The sequence below is a fragment of the Pavona decussata genome, unplaced genomic scaffold (genome assembly GCF_977016875.1).
Source record: "Pavona decussata unplaced genomic scaffold, jaPavDecu1.1 SCAFFOLD_18, whole genome shotgun sequence".
Lineage (NCBI taxonomy): Eukaryota > Metazoa > Cnidaria > Anthozoa > Scleractinia > Agariciidae > Pavona > Pavona decussata.
Window position 1 is genome coordinate 145,645 of NW_028145441.1, and position 17,606 is coordinate 163,250.

A 17,606-nucleotide genomic window follows, 5' to 3' on the forward strand; every position below is an offset into this window, starting at 1 on the left:
TACGTAAGGCGAACATCTCTATTGAAGATGCTTTCAAAACATCGCGACAGCAATCGAGGCGGCGAAAATTTCGACAAAGCGCCGAAACAAGTCAGAGCGTGCGGATATTCACCAGAGTGGAAGTTATGGTGAGTACTGTTTACATTTACGCCAGAGAGTAATAAAAATTATATTTATATTTAAGAAAACTGAGTTTATATTTATATTTAAGAAAACTGACTGGGGGTATTGGCAAAGGCATAAACAATAACTGAGATCTAAGACGAAATTAATTCGCATCCGCACTATGTGTCACGAGTTTGAAATATCTGCGGCGACATTATTCTTTGTGTTAACCTGAGTATTAACTGTCTCATAGGGTACTTGGAAACTACGAACACGCACCGGATGAAATCGTCCTTGTCAACGATATCCTTGTACATTCGAACGAGAAAAAAGAAAATTCTGAGACAGTTTTATCCCGTCAGATGTTAGGATGGATCATCAACGATTCGTTTGATGGAAAGGTTCGTGTCGTACAAAGGGGGTCCAGAAAAAGTAGACAACGGGCTTATTTAAACCTTAGACGGAAAAGGCTTCAGGTACTAAAGGATGACTGTATTGCAACAGATGGGAGCTCCTACAGCTGTATTACGTCGTTGCAAAACCTACAGATTCCAGGTAATTGGCATTCTATCACTGACCGTCATGATCAAGTTAGTTTTATTCGCCACGAAAACTGGGAATTTTGCGGCCAAAGAGGGACCACTGAACTTTTGGTAAAGGAAACCAAACCACATGAAGTTTCACTTACAGCCAAGTCCCATTGTAGCACTGTGGACCTAAAAAATAACCTCAAATTTGACAATATGTTTAAAGACACACCTATTGAAGAGCAAATTTTACTTGCTATGAACTATATTGATCAATCCTCCCTTTGCTTTGGTTTTCAAGACGATGATGATTGTGTTTTAACTACTTTACCTCACGTGACTGGTATTCTGCAGGAATTGTACCCAGTTGAAAATCAAAGCAAACGAGTGTTTGCTCACAATTGTTTAGTACTGAGTGGTTCTGGGGGAATTTGTGCCAACTGTGCTCGGCTTCGGTTAACAAGCGCAAACCGAAAAAGACGCAAAGAAAACCAACCAGTCATTCATCCCAAGTGCAACAAAAGGTTTATGAACAAAGAAGAAGTGCAACTTCAGTTGAAAATGGAACAAACAGCTCGGTATAACGCAGAAAAACGAGAGCAATATTGGCGGGAGAAGTTCAAGAAGGAATGCGTTGACGTTGTACATGATGACCAGGAAGACCTCCTAGAAATGTTCGCTGGTGTACAGCAAAAAGATGTCCCAGAAAACATGCAGTGTTTGTGGCAGCAACAGGAAAAAATTCATCAAACCAAAAGCAAAAACGGGTACAGATGGCACCCAAAGTAAGCAACACAGTCAAACGATAAGTTAACCGGAGGGCTTAATTAAGGGAGAGAGGAATGCAAAATTTATGTCACCTCACATATCGACAATGGAAACACAAAATCATGGGTGAAGCTTGACTCATTTTGTCGAAATTTGCAAGGGATTAAACTCCTCCACTAATTTTGTTGGGACCCCGGATAAGTTGTTACCTAAATTTTGCGAAAGGAAAGCTTCTGGCGTTTATCGAGAGATTACATTAGAAGTATGAACAAAGCTTTTGACAACACACAACATAAATTCAAACGCTGTTCTAACCTCCCCACTGGATGAATTTATCCGCCATTCTTTAAATAACAGGGGCCTATGATGACAACAAGTGGCATCAACAACAACAACAACAACAAAAAGTGATCTTATACTGCAAAACAAAAATGTAGCTGGGACAATGTATGGTAACTTATCTCAGGGATTTTCCTTTTTTCCATAGAATCATGGAATTGTGCATACAATTGTATTGCAAAAATCCGCATGTTATTGACCCTCTACGAAAATTCATACGTTTGCCAAGCAACCGCACTATCAGGTAGGCTATAAATTTCTTACTGGCTAAGAATACTGACATTACGTTGCTTTTTCATAGAAGAACTGAGCTAAAATGCACATGACCTTTTCTGTAATGTACTAACCCTTCAATTTAAATTTAATTACTGTAATATAATATACAATCAATGATTTGTAAAGCATGTGCATTTAATAGGCCAATGGTTTCCTTCACTGAAGTTCATTATAAATATTTATTTCAAGAGGATGTTCATTGCCATTATTATGATCTGGGTTACCAGGCTAGCGGATGTACCATTAAAATACATGTATACTCGTGTCTTTCATTTAGGTATCACAAAAATAAACGCGAACAAAAGCCAGGCTGGAACAAGGAAATCCTTCAGTGGTGTCACGATGCAGCAGTGGAGAAAAACCTGAAAGAGTGGGACTTCTGGGGCGGTTTTGTTATTGATGAAATGAAGATTGAGGTAACATTTTGACTGCTGCTCTGTGACTGGATTCACAACTATTTCCCCAGTAACAAATCCTTAGCATTGTTTCATACCATTCCACCTGTAGAACTATGGACACATATTGACTTATAAAAGTTTATTGATTAATGAATCTTGTACAGTGAGGAGAGGCTACCAATATAACAGCCGAATCACTTAGCATTCTCACAACATTACATTACGTTAAGAAAACTTTTTGAAGTTAGTAAACTGAGACCTCACAATTAAAATTCTGATTAAATTAATGGCATAATGACAAAAACCTTGTATAAAATGAGACCAGATATCGTCTTTCTTTAGGTTTTACAAAATTCACTTTCACGAAACTAACAAAATTATTATAAAATAATAAAATATCATTTTCAGGAAAACGTGGAAATGCTTGTGAAGGGTGGGAAATATCGCCTAGTTGGTTTTGTGGAGCTTGGGGATCTTCATAATGACATGTTACGGTTAGAAGGTAAAACCATGTATTTATTTGCTTTCCAATGCTTCCTACTGTTAAAGATATCATACTTTTAAAAGTTCAATTGATTAAAAGCATTGATTTGCAATTTCAGTATTTGAAATTTTAATTTATTCATAAAACGTGCATATGAAAAGTAAACCAATTGAATTGAAAATAACATGTAAAAAGTCGTACATTATGCAATTGAAAATTCCAAATGCCCAAATATCATAAACAAATGGGAACTGATCATTATCTCTTTTTATTTCTATTCTTTCTCATTACTGGTTTTCTCAATTCGCTACCTGAGGGCAATTGTCCATTCATGGTTACCCGAGGGGGCTTACCTTACAAACAGATATAATATTTTAATGTTACTATTAATGGTCTACTATTTAAAAATTAAACATACAACTCATTGTACTATTATTGCTCTTATTGACAGTTAATAAGCTGCTGAGCTTTGTATTTAAATTTGGTCCACAGGAAAAACTGAAACACGGCTTGCATCACATGTGTTGCAGTTCCTGTTTGTTAGTGATTGTGGATTCCGGTTCCCAATTGCACAATTTCCAAGTCACGATTGTACTCCAAGTGACCTGTTTTACCTCTTTTGGAAAGGTGTTGGAATGATGAAGGAGTTTGGTTTCACGTGAGTATCAGACAAAAGAGTATGGATAGGTACCTTTTTTTCCCAACCAGTCAATCCACAGATCACTAACTTAAAAAGGATGTTAAATGAATTATTAAAATAGTAATTTAAACATTACTGTATATCCTAACAAAATATCCAATAATTGAATATTATCTGTTGATTATGAGATACACAAGGAAAAAATAGTAACCGCAGAACGTTCTATTTAAATATGTAACTATTCTTTTATATTTACCACTAACAAGAACACTAAAAAACAGGTAACAAAATGCAAGTTGGCAAAAAATTGATTAAAATATTTATTTGTCATGGATAATAATTAATTGAAAGACATATTTCATGCTTTTCCAGAATTTACTGGAGCATCCTTGATGGGGCTGAGGTCAACAGGAAGTTCATTCAAATGCACTTCCCCAACTATGAACCAATAGAGAAGAAATTTGTGGCATACAATATGCATACAGGTGGACCAATGGTCTTTGTGGTGGATTGCAAGGTTAATATTAACAAAAAAATTCTGAAATCCAATTGGTTTGCTTTGAGTAGTAATTGTTTAAGAACTATGGCACAATGATTTAGTTGTCCATTCACTATAATAATTGTGTTGTATGTACAGTTGGCAGAGATATCAACAAAGGTTAATTTGCAGGGGAATTCCTGCTATAATGATGGCAACTTTGAGCATGGGGCCCATTTCTCAAAACTCCTGGGTAATTAAACCTGTAATTACTTTTTCAAATGTGGTATTATCCACCACATGCAATGATTTGTGCAAACTAGTCAATGTTTTCCATAGCACATCAGTTACAATGGAAGAACATTGTGAACAGCTGATTAATTAGTTTTAAGCCATACAAAGTGTGAGTGAGAAATGAGCCCCAGGAATATATGCATACTAAACAAATAGACAGTGATGGAGTCAATACTTGGTTATTTTGTACAAATAGAATCCCTGTCAAATATTAATGAAAGTGTTCATAATTATTATGTCTTTACAGCACAACTTCAAAAAAATTCGAAATAACATAGAAAAAAGCAACCTTAAAGGAAAGCCACGGTGCCTGACAGTAGGAGGCAAAAAGATCCTCTGGTCACACCTCGTTGATGCATACAAGTTTGATCAGTCCTCAACCTCCATCCACCTGCACGAGAAGCTCACTGAGGACCACTTCAATCTGGATCCTGCACTAAGGATGCGAAACCACTTGGCAGAAGATGTTCTGGACAAAAAGATGCATTTCCTAATGAAGGTAAAATATATATTTATGTTACACTTTTGATGCCATCTCTACATGTACATTTACCCTGAGAATGGTAATCTCTCTACCCCTTCCCATCCCATGACAAATAATATTATTTAGTATTAATTTAATATTATTTATTTAGTAAACATTTTCCTGTGCTTCCCCTCTCATTGCAGGCTTACAAAAGACACCTTTCTGAAAATGGAGACGACAGCAGTGCTCTAGATTCAACAATCAAACTGATCAGCCACACAAGTGAAGTGATTGAATTTTTCAGTACCAGCAAAGAAGCAGTGGCCAGCAAAGCTGATGTTAGATTAAAGAGTTTAGATGAGTTTCTTAATTTCTTCTCTGAATGGAATAGAGAACTTTCTTCACCTAATTCAAAGGAATTCATTTCTAACAAACTCTGGTTTGATCTACAGTCTATGGTACATGGCTTTAAATCAATTGTAAACATCAAATTATCTAAGTTCCCAAACTCTACGATCAAAGCATGGATAGTAAACCAAGATGGGGTTGAGAACCATTTCTGCCAAACAAGGTCTTGTAATGGACAGAATAATAACCCAACATACAGGCTGCAAGAGTCCTCTCAAAATTCTATTCGCTTTGGACAAGAATCCATCAGTTCCAAATGTAACGCTGGCAGAGGTAGATCATAGAGCACTACACTGTAGTTGTGTTTTGGGAAAGCAATAATACCTTGGAACACTATTTCTATTTACGTTACACAAGACCAGATAATCTGTACATAAGTAGAATTATATTTCACTGTTGGTGTCTTGATTTTAGCTGTGTATCAGTACCATGTGTACTACATGTTATTGAAGTTTTGGTTTCATAATTTTTGAATTTTAAAATAAAGAATGTGCACTGTACACACAGCAAGGCAATTCATTTTTCCACTGTTTTTAAATAATATTTTACAGTTCCCAACGTTTAAACTCTTTGAATAAAATTGGCATATGTACTTTAAACAGGAGTCCTCTCAAAAAGACAATTCAAATGGGCACACCATTAAGTGAAATGGCTGTACATAAGAGAGAAATTTTATGTTAGACTACTATAATAGTGGTTAAATAAATATCACACCTAAAATGGTAACTAAAGAGTAGTGTTCTTGTACAAGTACATGCATGTAACAAATGCTTCTGTAGAAATAAAAACCTTGAGAAATACATGTCTTTTTTTGCATGTAGTGAATCATTTCTTGAAACATAGCCTCCAGACTGGACAGACATTGGTCCAGGCACCTCATCCCAAGCAAATTATTGTCATTTTACATCATTCTATGACTCTTATAAAATAATAATTTTATCAGAGTCTTAAGAGCCAATGTCGGAAAATATCGAGAATCTCAAATCAGTTCTAAAAAATCAAATTTTGGCTGATACCACCCAAACATCCCTGTGGGTGAACTATTTCAAGAAATGATATTAAGAAATCCCCAAGCGCTTTACATTTTGAGAATTTTAGAAAAGTTCGAAAATTCGCTAAAAATACATTTTTTTATTCGGGAAATGGGTGCAAATTTCAACAATTTTCATCGACTCAGCACAAGCGCGCAAGAGCTCCTATTGACTTGATATTACTCATGTATTTAGCAGACATGCAAAGCTTTAAGACCTCATAAAAAGGTCTTGCAAAATAACTATTGTAATATAGTTTCTGGCTTTTATTGTGTGCACCCTGATTGTGTGTTGTTTTGGCAGTCAAAATAACGCCCAACTTCAACCGTCAAAAGTCGATCCTGGTATGTCACAGATTGAAAAAAATACTATACTGAACAAAAGAACTGTTATTTTATTAATTATACCTGAAGTTTCAGCTCTGCAAATTAAAATGCTTGCGAGTAATAAAATTTTAACTTGAGCCCCCAAGTCGCCGTGCGCGACAAGAACGTGGAATGTAAACAAAGGAAAACATATGCAAATCGAGGAGAAAATCACACGGAAGTTATAACTAGCCCATCAAAGCGCAAAGAATTGGTGGAAATTCTGTTATCTAAACAGGTATTGCTATCTGAGAGACTGATAAAGCGAAATTATCCGTACAATAATAATAAAAAAGGTATTTTAGGGCTAGAGGGCCAAGGGTCATGAAATCGGGTCGGATGAACTCGCGCGGATGGTTCCGAGGTAAAAAAAAATCAATCATTTTAAGTCCAAACGCTCTTAAAGAAGCTTTCAAAATGGACCATGGAGCAAACAAACAATGTCAGTAAAAGTAGATATTTTGAGGTATGATAGAAATGAACCATAAAATGTAAGTTTATTTTTAGAAATATAAAGAAATGACAGAGGCTATTACGGGCCATCGACGATTCCGTTTTAAATGGTCCGTCCCTCGGTTATACTACGCCATGTTAAATCCAAAAAGTAACAAGATACAACAAAATAAATCAGAGTTTAAAATAATCTTAGAAAAGTATAATACTCACTTGGGGATTAGATTTCCCGCATCGCAAATTTCTAATTATATACATTTTAGGATTGTTTACTCACTGACCTTGTGTCGTGTTCCGTGTTCCAAGTTTGCACAGTTCTCACTAGAGTAAAACCCTCCGTCTTGTTTAAACATTTCATAAAAAAAGACTAACTTATTTGTTCATTAGAACTATTTATAGATAGGTAGTAAATAATCCTCGCATAAACACGGAAAACGAAGAAGCCACTTCATCTTGTTTATTTTGGTGTTGTGTTACCTGTCACGTTTTTCAAGTCACGTGTTGCTGTACATAGTATTGTGAAAATGAAATATAACATATTCTCTTTAGGGACAGACGATTAGAAAGGTTCTGGGGTGGGGACGAAGTACAAAATAAAAATATTTTCGCCAAGGGAAAATCTTATGAAAAAAAAATTCATGCACGCCGAGTAGCCTTAAAAATACTCCCGCATTGGCCTATAGGGGAAATGTTAGCGAAAACATTTATGCCGCTCTTAGATTCCCCACCCCCCATAACTTTCGTTATGGTCCGTCCCCTACAACTGAAGTATTTGAGATTTTCGTAGGCTCAATTACCAGAAGCTGTTTAGGAAAGGAGCCCGCGCTCCTCCCCTTCTCGGGGAAGGACAAGATCGAACACGAGAGAACGGCGAAAACTGAGGCTTAGATCTCCACTTATTTTTCTTTACTTACATTGAATATTAGTTTAAGAAATGACAGACGGATTGGTGGAAGTAAAAAACTGGAAGGAGGTCTCCTTCTCGATGTTAAGGAACAGGACTTGCTAGAGTCACCTCTTCAGTAGTCAATTTCTTGGCTTTGGTAACTGCAATCACTAATGGCTTCTTTAAGCAACTTCAGGTATGGAGCTTTGCGGCGAATTGGTAGATTAGGGAGATTGAGGCCTTGGCAATCACCTGAAGCAACGAAACCTTCAACCCCTCAATGTGTCTTTTTCTGCCATGGCATAGATGTTGTATTGGTCAAACATTACTGGATGCTGGAGGGTGACTGTCGCCATCACTTCGTCTCTGGCCGTAGAAAAGTTTATTTCTTCTTCAATAGCTGCAAGGTCGACTTCATGGGTCTGCTGGGGAGTTGTCGCAGAAAGGCGGGAGAAATATGAAGATATCTGCTGAGAGGTCAGAAACTCAGTTGATTTAAAAAGCCGTTCGCCATTCGAACTATGGGCACTTCTCATATCACGTGCTACAAGACTTGCGTCGACTTTCCGTCTAGTGGACTGACCAATGTTGAATTTATCAGTGAGGTAGGCCTTCTGATTTTCACTAAAACGATACGCCTTCTTAGCTGGTCGTAACGCCCATCCCTCTGTTAAACGTCCCCTGGATTGTTTGCTTGCAACACCGCTGGTTCTTAAGGTTGGTACAACACCGACGCCCTCTTCTAAAACCTGCTGATAGCCAAGCTTGGCAAGATCCATAAGAGTGTGTTTTTCCAGGGACCGTATGCATTTCTCAGAGGATAGATGTTTCGTCAATGCCGAATATCTCTGGAAAACCCTTGTACATCCACTCTCTAGGCAAGTGTATACACCATGCTTGGTCTAACTCTCCTGAATGTCACTGGAACTCTCTTCTGTTTTGGGAGACTCGTCGTCGTTAACATGCTTTTTGTCTTTATGGCCGAGAGACTTGAATTACCCCGGAGAAAATGCAGATTCTGACCACCTGTTTTCGGATTCTGTAATTAGGCAAATTTATAAGTGTCAAAACGATGGGTAAACGAATACATTCAGTGTATTATGTTCTAGTTTTAAAAGAGCTTTGTATATTGCTAAATTTTGTTATTATTTTTTCTGTTGCTCTTTTTAGTTTTGAGTTGATCTTTCCGCTTGATATTTTTAATGAAAATTTAAAATAGTCGAGGGTCCCAAATGCAAACAACAACAACAACAAAAAAGACTGAACGTTACGTTTTGTCAAGGTATCGGCCTTGATTTCTTTTCCTCTGTAAATGTCATATGCCCTCCATGCTTTGATACCACCTTCTGTAAACTCAAAGTTGTTGAGTTTACTGACATTTTGGATCTTCGCTGTGTCGCTGATTGGTGATGCCGTTGTGATTACATCCAGACACACTACCAGAGCCGTTCTATCGATCTCTCATGAGAACTTCACTAAAAATTACAAGACATTACGTAAAAATTACTTACGCGATCCAACAGCAATTAGCTGGCCTGTTTCCTTCAAAATAAGTGACTGTTTATTCTGCGTGTTCCTTTCACTTTTGCTGGCTTATGTGCAATCTTTGGACTTGGAACCAAACACATAGTTTTCCCTGTTCTCCATCTTATACCATATTCCACCCGATGACGGAGACATGAAGTTATGAGTTCATGAGACACATCCGGCGAAAAAAATCCTGATAAAAAAAAAAAAAACCTTTCGTTATAGTACTGTCACGCAATAATCACGCAACAAGATTAAAAACAAATTAAGTAAAAATTAAACCAAATGTCGTTTACCTGCACCAGCTAGTAGCAGTTTCATTTCACTTTCCAACGATGGATCTTCACTAAGGCCATACATTTCCAGATGTCTCGTTCACATTTAAGAAGAGGTATACATTCGTATTGACCAGGATATTCCTGGCTAACATCGCACTTAGAATTTCCATCAACAGGAGTCGAAAAACTGCACAATATTTTTTTTTCCACACACAGCGTTATAAACGCTGTAGATTATACCATGTGTCGCTTATGCAATGTAGTTTGTTTGGATTTCGAAATACTGTACGGAATTAGGTGGGGCTGCAGGGTAATTTATTCAAATCACTGACCATACATGTAACTTGACACCAAATTAAAGAACCAACATTTGGCGCCGAAACCTTTGTACGGCCTGATATGATCAATTTCAGTTACTCGTTAGTTTTTAATTCATTTTACTCAGGTAAGCTACAGACGCCTTACATCACGAGAAAGATGATGAAAACTTGCTAAGACTGTGACGGGTGTAGGGTATTAGTTTCTAAAAATCCTGGACGAACATCGAAAACCAATTCTTTTGTAAGAGTAAGCTTATCTCAAAGCTTGGAGGAGATGGACGTCTGTAGAAGACCCTGCCTGGAAGGTGTGTTCATCATTATTGTAAATGTTTGCTTTGATATACTTACATCTTGATGCTTTTTGGCTTTGAGCACAAACAATTATTGTTTATTTTATTTGAGATACAATTATTACGGTCCGTTTTGTTTGTGGTCTTCATAGCCGCTGTCATTCCATTTTGTTGAGAGGTCATTTACGATAATTTTGACTTTCATTTCATAGTTCATTTTTATCTAAGTAAATTTATTATCTGTTGGCGAAGCTAATAAAATAAAAAAATAAACATAGTTTGCCGATGGGGTTTTGAAGTTGAAATGATTGATAGACCGAACGCCTGTTACTTCAGAACCGGGAATTCACCCGACCAGATTTCGTGACCGTGCAAAGCCAATCGCTGTTTTTTTATAACTTTGTTTTAGGATATTGCCTTGTTTAAGATTATTCGACGAACAAGTGCGCTTTATTGGCTTCCCAGGTAGCAATACTTGTTTAGATAACATAATTTCCATCAATTCTTTGCGCCTTGATGGGCTAGTTATAACTTCCGTGTGATTTTCTCCTCGATTTGCATATGTTTTCCTTTGTTTACATTCCACGTTCCTGTCGCGCACGGCGACTTGGGGGCTCAAGTTAAAATTTTATTACTCGCAAGCATTTTAATTTGCAGAGCTGAAACTTCAGGTATAATTAATAAAATAACAGTTCTTTTGTTCAGTATAGTATTTTTTTCAATCGGCGACATACCAGGATCGACTTTTGACGGTTGAAGGTGGGCGCTATTTTGACTGCCAAAACAACACACAATCAGGGTGCACACAATAAAAGCCAGAAACTATATTACAATAGTTATTTTGCAAAACCTTTTTATGAGGTCTTAAAGCTTTGCATGTCTGCTAAATACATGAGTAATATCAGGTCAATAGGACCCCTTGCGCGCTTGTGCTGAGTCGATGAAAATTGTTGAAATTTGCACCCATTTCCCGAATAAAAAAATGTATTTTTAGCGAATTTTCGAACTTTTCTAAAATTCTCAAAATGTAAAGCGCTTGGGGATTTCTTAATATCATTTCTTGAAATAGTTCACCCACAGGGATGTTTGGGTGGTATCAGCCAAAATTTGAATTTTTAGAACTGATTTGAGATTCTCGATATTTTCCGACATTGGCTCTTAAACTCACCTTTTACTGAGCAGTTTATGGCAACCTACTGATCCTAACAACAACTCTTCCCTGACTGATTTCTGCTTGTGCACGAAGACGGTTCAGATAGTGTGGGTGGGGAATGTGGTCATCTCTGTTGCGTGAGGACACTGCATCTGCTAGGCTGAGGGACAGCTGCTGTTTATTGTGACTTGTTTTAACTCTGATACCATAGGCACTGCACAGCTTTCCCAATTGGTCCTTCGTGTAAACTCTCTTTAACCCTGATACACCATGCTTCTGGACGAAGAAGTACAAGTGGTTGTGGCTGACCAGTTTTCCAGCACTTCGGTCATCCACAATGGTGGCAAATTTGGCATGATCACTACTCTGGGCTGCTGCTTGCTTGCGCTGTAGGACGCGCTTTCTGTGTTCAGCAGTCTTCTTGAGGTTGTATGCCCGGCGAAAATCTCGGAGGAATTGGCATGTTGCCATCTTCATGTACCTTGTGATAATATCGTTCATCAGCTGATCAACCAACATCTAAATAAACCACATCAGTAACACCATTTAGGTTGAAATTGTGCAACTACTACATGTACTTTGAGTTTTATGTTCTTCTTTCCCCCAACAATGTCTCAAGAGCCTTTCCAAATTCAAGACAAAATTAACAACCTTGCCCTCTTTTTCATCTTTCCTTTATTCAAAAAAGGTTAATATTATAACAACACTCAAAGAAGAACACCCTGTAAGCCGCAATCACTGATTTACACCCCTTGAAAATTCAATATCCAGTGCCTTAGAAGTATAGAAATACAAGTGGTAAATGTTGATTTTATCAATTACTACTGTCCTCAGAGTGGCTGACTTCTCTTAAAACTAGAGCTTCCTTCATTCGCAAAGCTTCAAGATTCTAAATACTTTATATAAAAGGCCTTATCTTCAACTAATTGAGTTAAGTACTCACCGCTTTGTCAGTTTCAACATCAGTAAATGCTGCTTTCCATGCAGCTGCAACAGTTCCATCGCGTTGGATCTTCTCTATCACTGTGTCTACAAAGCTGCCTTTTTGGTCTGAGGACATGATCCTGGCCATATTCATTTGCTCCACTCTCAGCCCTTCTACAAGTTGGAAGAAACTGAAGGCCTCATCTGAAATATGGAGCAAACCACGCTCCCTGTACTGCCTATCCTCCGTCACTTCCAAGGTTCCTGGAGCACTGGTGTTGTCCTTGAGCCACGAGTATTGCACAATAACATTCTCCTCCAACAACTGGCATTTAGCATGAGAAACATTCAGATTCTGCCGTGTTTCACTTGATTGTGAGTATATGTTCTGTCTTATATGCCTTCTGCAACGTTCAAGCTCCTTTCGAATGGCCCACCCAGCAACGTGCCTCAGCTTCGCCAGACCTTCTACTGGCATTTCGCAAACGCGAAAATTTATTTGCTCTGATTCACGGTGAAGTTCCACTTAAGTAGCTAGGTGATGAACAAAAAACGTGAATGTGTCCAAACACAGCATTGAACCAATAGACAAATGTGCCTCTGACAGGTCGTCAACTTGAAAGAGTGCACGGAGCTCACGGCGGAACTCAACAGACCCAATAACATCTATGTAAAGACGGTGTGTCAGGTCAGTCAGATGCTTGCGTAACATCACATTTTCTATAATATCACCTGCATTGGTTGCAAGGTGGTCACCAAGTAACTGAAAAATTCTGTACCACAAAATGAGGGAAAAAAGTTTAAGCTGTCAGGCACACAGTCAGACAAAACTTTGGAGATGGCAGCATTTTTTTCAACACAGAATTGATAACCTGGATGTGGGTCAGTAACTTTTTGATTTTCCAGCAACTGCAAAATGTTAAAGTTGTTTCCTCTAAGTGAAGAAAAACTTCCTCCAAATCAATGACAACTTTGTCACCTTCCTTTTCATAATAAGAAGACACCAGACCATCTGGATAGCTATCCACAGGTAGCACTTCTGGGGCGTCCCCATCTTCTTCTCCGAAGTCTTCCCCGATGTCATCAACTTTGAACAGATCCTCACTCAAGTTCTGATTCACACAGCATGTCAAATCAGCACATTTCACTTTGTTGCTGTCACAAACATGTAAAGCATCGGCCGGAGGTCTCAGGAGTTGGTTTGGCTTGAAACGACGCACTTGAAGGTCATCTGGATGACGTACACGGGAAACTGCAACATACACCAAACCTGGTACAAATTCTTTGGAACAGTGTACCACAGCACGTTCTAAAGTAAGGCCTTGTGTCTTGTGGCAAGTGCAGGCATAGAACAGTATAACAGGAAATTGGGTACGACGGCCAACAACATTCCCAGAACGGTTTCTCTTTGACCATGTCTGTCGTTTTAATAACAACTTTCCATGAGCAGGGACCTCAATTTCCAGTTTGTCACCTTTCAGACCAATGAAAGTGCCAGCAGTGCCATTCTTTATGTTCTCTGAAATGTTCCACACAATCATTACTTTTGCACCTTCTTTGATGAGTAGCTTCTTTTCAGCAGGACAATTGATTCCTGCCACGTCCCCCTCGTCAATACAATCAAAGGTTAGCAGTTCACCCGGTATATTGAAAAGCGCCTCCTGGTTTTGCATCTGAACTGAAATCTTTGTAAAGAAAATGTGAACAGCTTCACCTTCCAATGGCCTGTCTAAAGACTTCATGAAAGCTTCTGTTTCAGGACTACATATGCCCAAGCGCAGCTCTTTTAGAGCTGTTATGAATGTTTTGTCTGCCAAATTCTGTCTCATCAACAGTTTCAGTTCAAATCTATGAGGAATTGCCACTTCAAAGAGTCGTGAGCGAAACAAAAATTCACCATCATCAAATGTGCTGGGGACAGGTCTCAGCTGCAGGAATTCACCAACTAAAATAATCTGTTTTGATGCAAATGGCTTTTTTTTGTCTGTTCCTTCTGCAATTTCATGATGGATGGCATTAACCAACTGAAAAATGCGCTTACTGGACATTCCTACTTCGTCCCAGATTATTGTGTCTGCTGATTTCATTCGAGTGACACAATGAGGAATTGAGGTTGCTCTTGCAACCACCAATTCAGCTGGCATGTCAGCTGTTTGTAAGGCATAATGGGAGTGGACTGTAGATGACTTCAAACCATCTAAATACACTGAACATGAAATTCCACTGGAGCAAACAATAACCACTTTCCGCCGATAGGTTCGCAACACTCGTGCTATGCCACAGACAACGTACGACTTCCCTGTTCCCGCCTGGCCAGAGAGAAGTAAATTGTGTCCTCCTGCTGCAGTTCTCAGGACTTGCTGCTGCTCAGCTGTGAAACTGAAAAACATTTCAGCTCTTAATAAAATTGACAATTTTCTTTAGAAAAAAAATTATGAGCACAGATCAAGCAATAGTAGCTAATGTGGTATAAATACATGGAATAGGTGAGAAAACATGCAATATTTTCGACTAAGAGACTAATCACAAATAAATGCTCGTCAACTTGAGTGTATTATTTGCATATTTATAAACGTGACAGGGTAATTCGTGGGAGGAATTAGGTCTGAGGTAGTAACCATTGTAAATAAACTTGCCAAGGAAAAATTCGTTTCTTTCTAATGTTCGAGCGGGATGACTTGTAGCATATGGTTTACTTTGTTCAAGAGGCCTAAATCTAAAGTCAGTTCAGTATACAAAATAACAGCGAAAGTTCCTCACCAATTATCACACGTCGATTAGTGACGCAGTGTATTTACAAACTTCAAAGATCCGAAAAAGGTAACTCATCGAACGATTCTTGTTCACTCTTAAGACCGAGCGAGAAAACATTGACGATAAACCTTGCACAGAAAAATCTCCCTTAGGTTTTGCTGAATCCAACTTCACCTAATTTTTCTTGCTTTGAAATTGTGAAACGGACAAAATGCAAAAGCGAGTAAAGTGTTGACTACCTAGATTTTACTTTTAATAATTGAACGAATATTGCAGATAAGCAGATAATGCGGACACGACAGACTAATATACCTCCTCAAGACTAGTATAATAAGGTTTTACATGTTCACGTGCTTAATCTAAGATTGTAAAGTCAGTTTCAGAATTTAATAAGCTTTAACTCGCGAGGATTTATCTTGAAGAATCCCATCCTGAATTACGCTTGTTTATCACAACCATACTTGACTTCCCCTCAAGCGATCTTACCAATTTGGTAAACCACAAATGGGAAAATGTAAAAAATCTTACCTGGCATCAAATGTATTCATTGTCGCCGCCGTATTTTGACTTTCATTGCGATGACAAGCTTTCCAATAAACGCTGCTCTACGAATTCCCGCCAGCGCCAAGGATTTTCACATGTAAACTGAACTGTTTGTGTTGTTTGTGATGACAAGCGGTGACCTCCTTCTCGCGGCGCTATTGCTTTACTCCGATTGGTGAATGTAACACAATGGAGACAATCCGCTCTTGGCAGGGCCCGGAGGGAGAGTGTTATTGTTGTGGTCGAAAATTGGCACGCTGTCCCACCGGGTGGGCAAGTGATTTGAACCTGGAGGCCTGGCTGCTAAGGCGATTTTCCAACCGTCGGTGCACGGAACATACGAATCAAGCATGTTTCGAAGGTCTGTGATGGAAAAGCGTCTTGAGTTTTGCCGGGTGAAATTCCCGTTCCGCGGACGTTTTCGTCCGATGAAGGAAGCGAGTGGTTAGAGGAGCTATGGTGCGAGCTCTATGTGGAATTTCGAGACGATTGGAGCTTTTGGGGCGAATTAACGGCTGTTTTATTATTCGGAGATCCGCCGAGCCTCGCGCTGCAGTAACCTACCTTGGGGAGATTATATAGAGAGAGGAAATCAGCAAACCTAAAACCCACTAAATCGCGCTGAAATGGCCAAAAAACGGCACAAAAACACTGGCAAGATACCGAGGAGACAAGGTAAGCCATTTTTTTTTTCAATTCATGCCATTTATTTTCGATTCCAAAACACGTTCGTAAATTCCCATACAAACCCTTATAATTTACGCCATTGCGTAACACTCAGATCATCGTGACACTCAAATTACAAAGGTCAAAACAAAGGTCTTTATTTAACGCTCATACAGCTTGGGATACCTGTGCTTTACTTGCATGATATGGACCATGCAGAGTTTGTTGTTTGTTCCTCACCGTACAAATATAGAGATTCTCATGCAAGGATAATTGCTAAAGGTAAACTAACCTAACCTACAGAGTTATAGTCAAAAGAGCCTGTAGCTTGACGTCGAAACTGAAAAATGTTTAATCTTCTCAGCAACATCTTTACTTCAGTACGTGATGTAGACAATACAGAGTTTCTTGAATGTTCCTTACCGCACAAATATTTCGATTCTCATGCAAGGGTAATAAAAAAAGGTAACAGGATAGAATCGTACAAATCTTGTTTGGACTTCTTTAGTCAATGAATGACGTACAATGGTGTTCAAATCTCGATTTGCTTGGAAAACCTGAAAGAGAATAGAGTGCCATGGAGTATTCTATTAACGGCGTATTCCACACTATAAGGCGAAACGCCCCGGGGACACACAAGGAACCGAGGAAGACCAAGGACGAGTTAGAGGAACGACTAAGATAGTTTACTAAAGCACTGGCGCCGTGTTGCGCAAAATCTGGTCCAGTGGAGGTCAATGAGGGAGGCCTACGTCCTACGACGGACATTTAGCGCCTGAAACTACTACTACTACTACTACTACTACTACTACTACTACTACTACTACTACTACTACTACTACTACTACTACTACTCTACTACTACTACTACTACTACTACTACTATTACTACTACTACTACTACTACTACTACTACTACTACTACTACTACTACTACTACTACTACTACTACTACTACTACTACTACTACTACTACTACTACTACTACTACTACTACTACTACTACTACTACTACTACTACTTTAAACTGGAGGATTTGAATAGAGCCCTGTAGTGAACTCTTGTCGCTAGTTTCAAATTAGGCGTTCGAACGTCATTTGTTTATGTGAATTATGAGATCTGTGGCTTTCCGGCTTTCTCTTCATTTTCAATTTGTTCTCTCGTTCTGTTTGTTTTGCAATTACTGATGTTTCATATCCCGCAAGAAATATGGCGTTGCCATTCCCGGCAACT

At 38.6% G+C, this 17,606-nt stretch overlaps 4 protein-coding genes across 4 annotated transcripts in view; 1 reads left to right on the plus strand and 3 right to left on the minus strand.

Annotated features, from left to right (window-relative positions):
* LOC146487104 (uncharacterized) overlaps positions 1 to 17,606 on the minus strand; it is a 201,041-nt gene that overhangs the window by 133,332 nt on the left and 50,103 nt on the right. The window lies entirely within an intron of this gene.
* On the plus strand, positions 1,700 to 5,872 carry LOC146487110 (uncharacterized). Its single transcript, XM_085089391.1, has 7 exons — positions 1,700 to 1,983; positions 2,293 to 2,431; positions 2,822 to 2,915; positions 3,390 to 3,555; positions 3,910 to 4,054; positions 4,557 to 4,808; positions 4,979 to 5,872. Exons 1-7 carry the CDS (start codon positions 1,850 to 1,852, stop codon positions 5,465 to 5,467), a joined length of 1,419 nt encoding a protein of 472 aa, XP_084945517.1. The 5' UTR covers positions 1,700 to 1,849; the 3' UTR covers positions 5,468 to 5,872.
* Positions 11,517 to 12,888, minus strand: LOC146487111 (uncharacterized). Its single transcript, XM_085089353.1, has 2 exons — positions 12,430 to 12,888; positions 11,517 to 12,005 (listed from the first exon to the last, which is right to left on the minus strand). Exons 1-2 carry the CDS (start codon positions 12,886 to 12,888, stop codon positions 11,517 to 11,519), a joined length of 948 nt encoding a protein of 315 aa, XP_084945479.1.
* Positions 13,211 to 15,823, minus strand: LOC146487112 (uncharacterized). Its single transcript, XM_085089366.1, has 2 exons — positions 15,693 to 15,823; positions 13,211 to 14,789 (listed from the first exon to the last, which is right to left on the minus strand). Exons 1-2 carry the CDS (start codon positions 15,710 to 15,712, stop codon positions 13,211 to 13,213), a joined length of 1,599 nt encoding a protein of 532 aa, XP_084945492.1. The 5' UTR covers positions 15,713 to 15,823.

Bases quoted from the DNA above. Each gene is read 5' to 3' on its own strand.
- LOC146487112 (XM_085089366.1), bottom strand. From the start codon at position 15,712: ATGAATACATTTGATGCCAG. The intron at 14,790-15,692 runs GTAAGATTTTTT...AATGTTTTTCAG, and splicing joins ATGAATACATTTGATGCCAG to TTTCACAGCTGAGCAGCAGC.
- LOC146487110 (XM_085089391.1), top strand. From the start codon at position 1,850: ATGGTAACTTATCTCAGGGATTTTCCTTTTTTCCATAGAATCATGGAA. The intron at 1,984-2,292 runs GTAGGCTATAAA...TCTTTCATTTAG, and splicing joins CCAAGCAACCGCACTATCAG to GTATCACAAAAATAAACGCG. The intron at 2,916-3,389 runs GTAAAACCATGT...TTTGGTCCACAG, and splicing joins TGACATGTTACGGTTAGAAG to GAAAAACTGAAACACGGCTT.
- LOC146487111 (XM_085089353.1), bottom strand. From the start codon at position 12,888: ATGCCAGTAGAAGGTCTGGCGAAGCTGAGGCACGTTGCTGGGTGGGCC. The intron at 12,006-12,429 runs GTGAGTACTTAA...TGGTTTATTTAG, and splicing joins ATGTTGAAACTGACAAAGCG to ATGTTGGTTGATCAGCTGAT.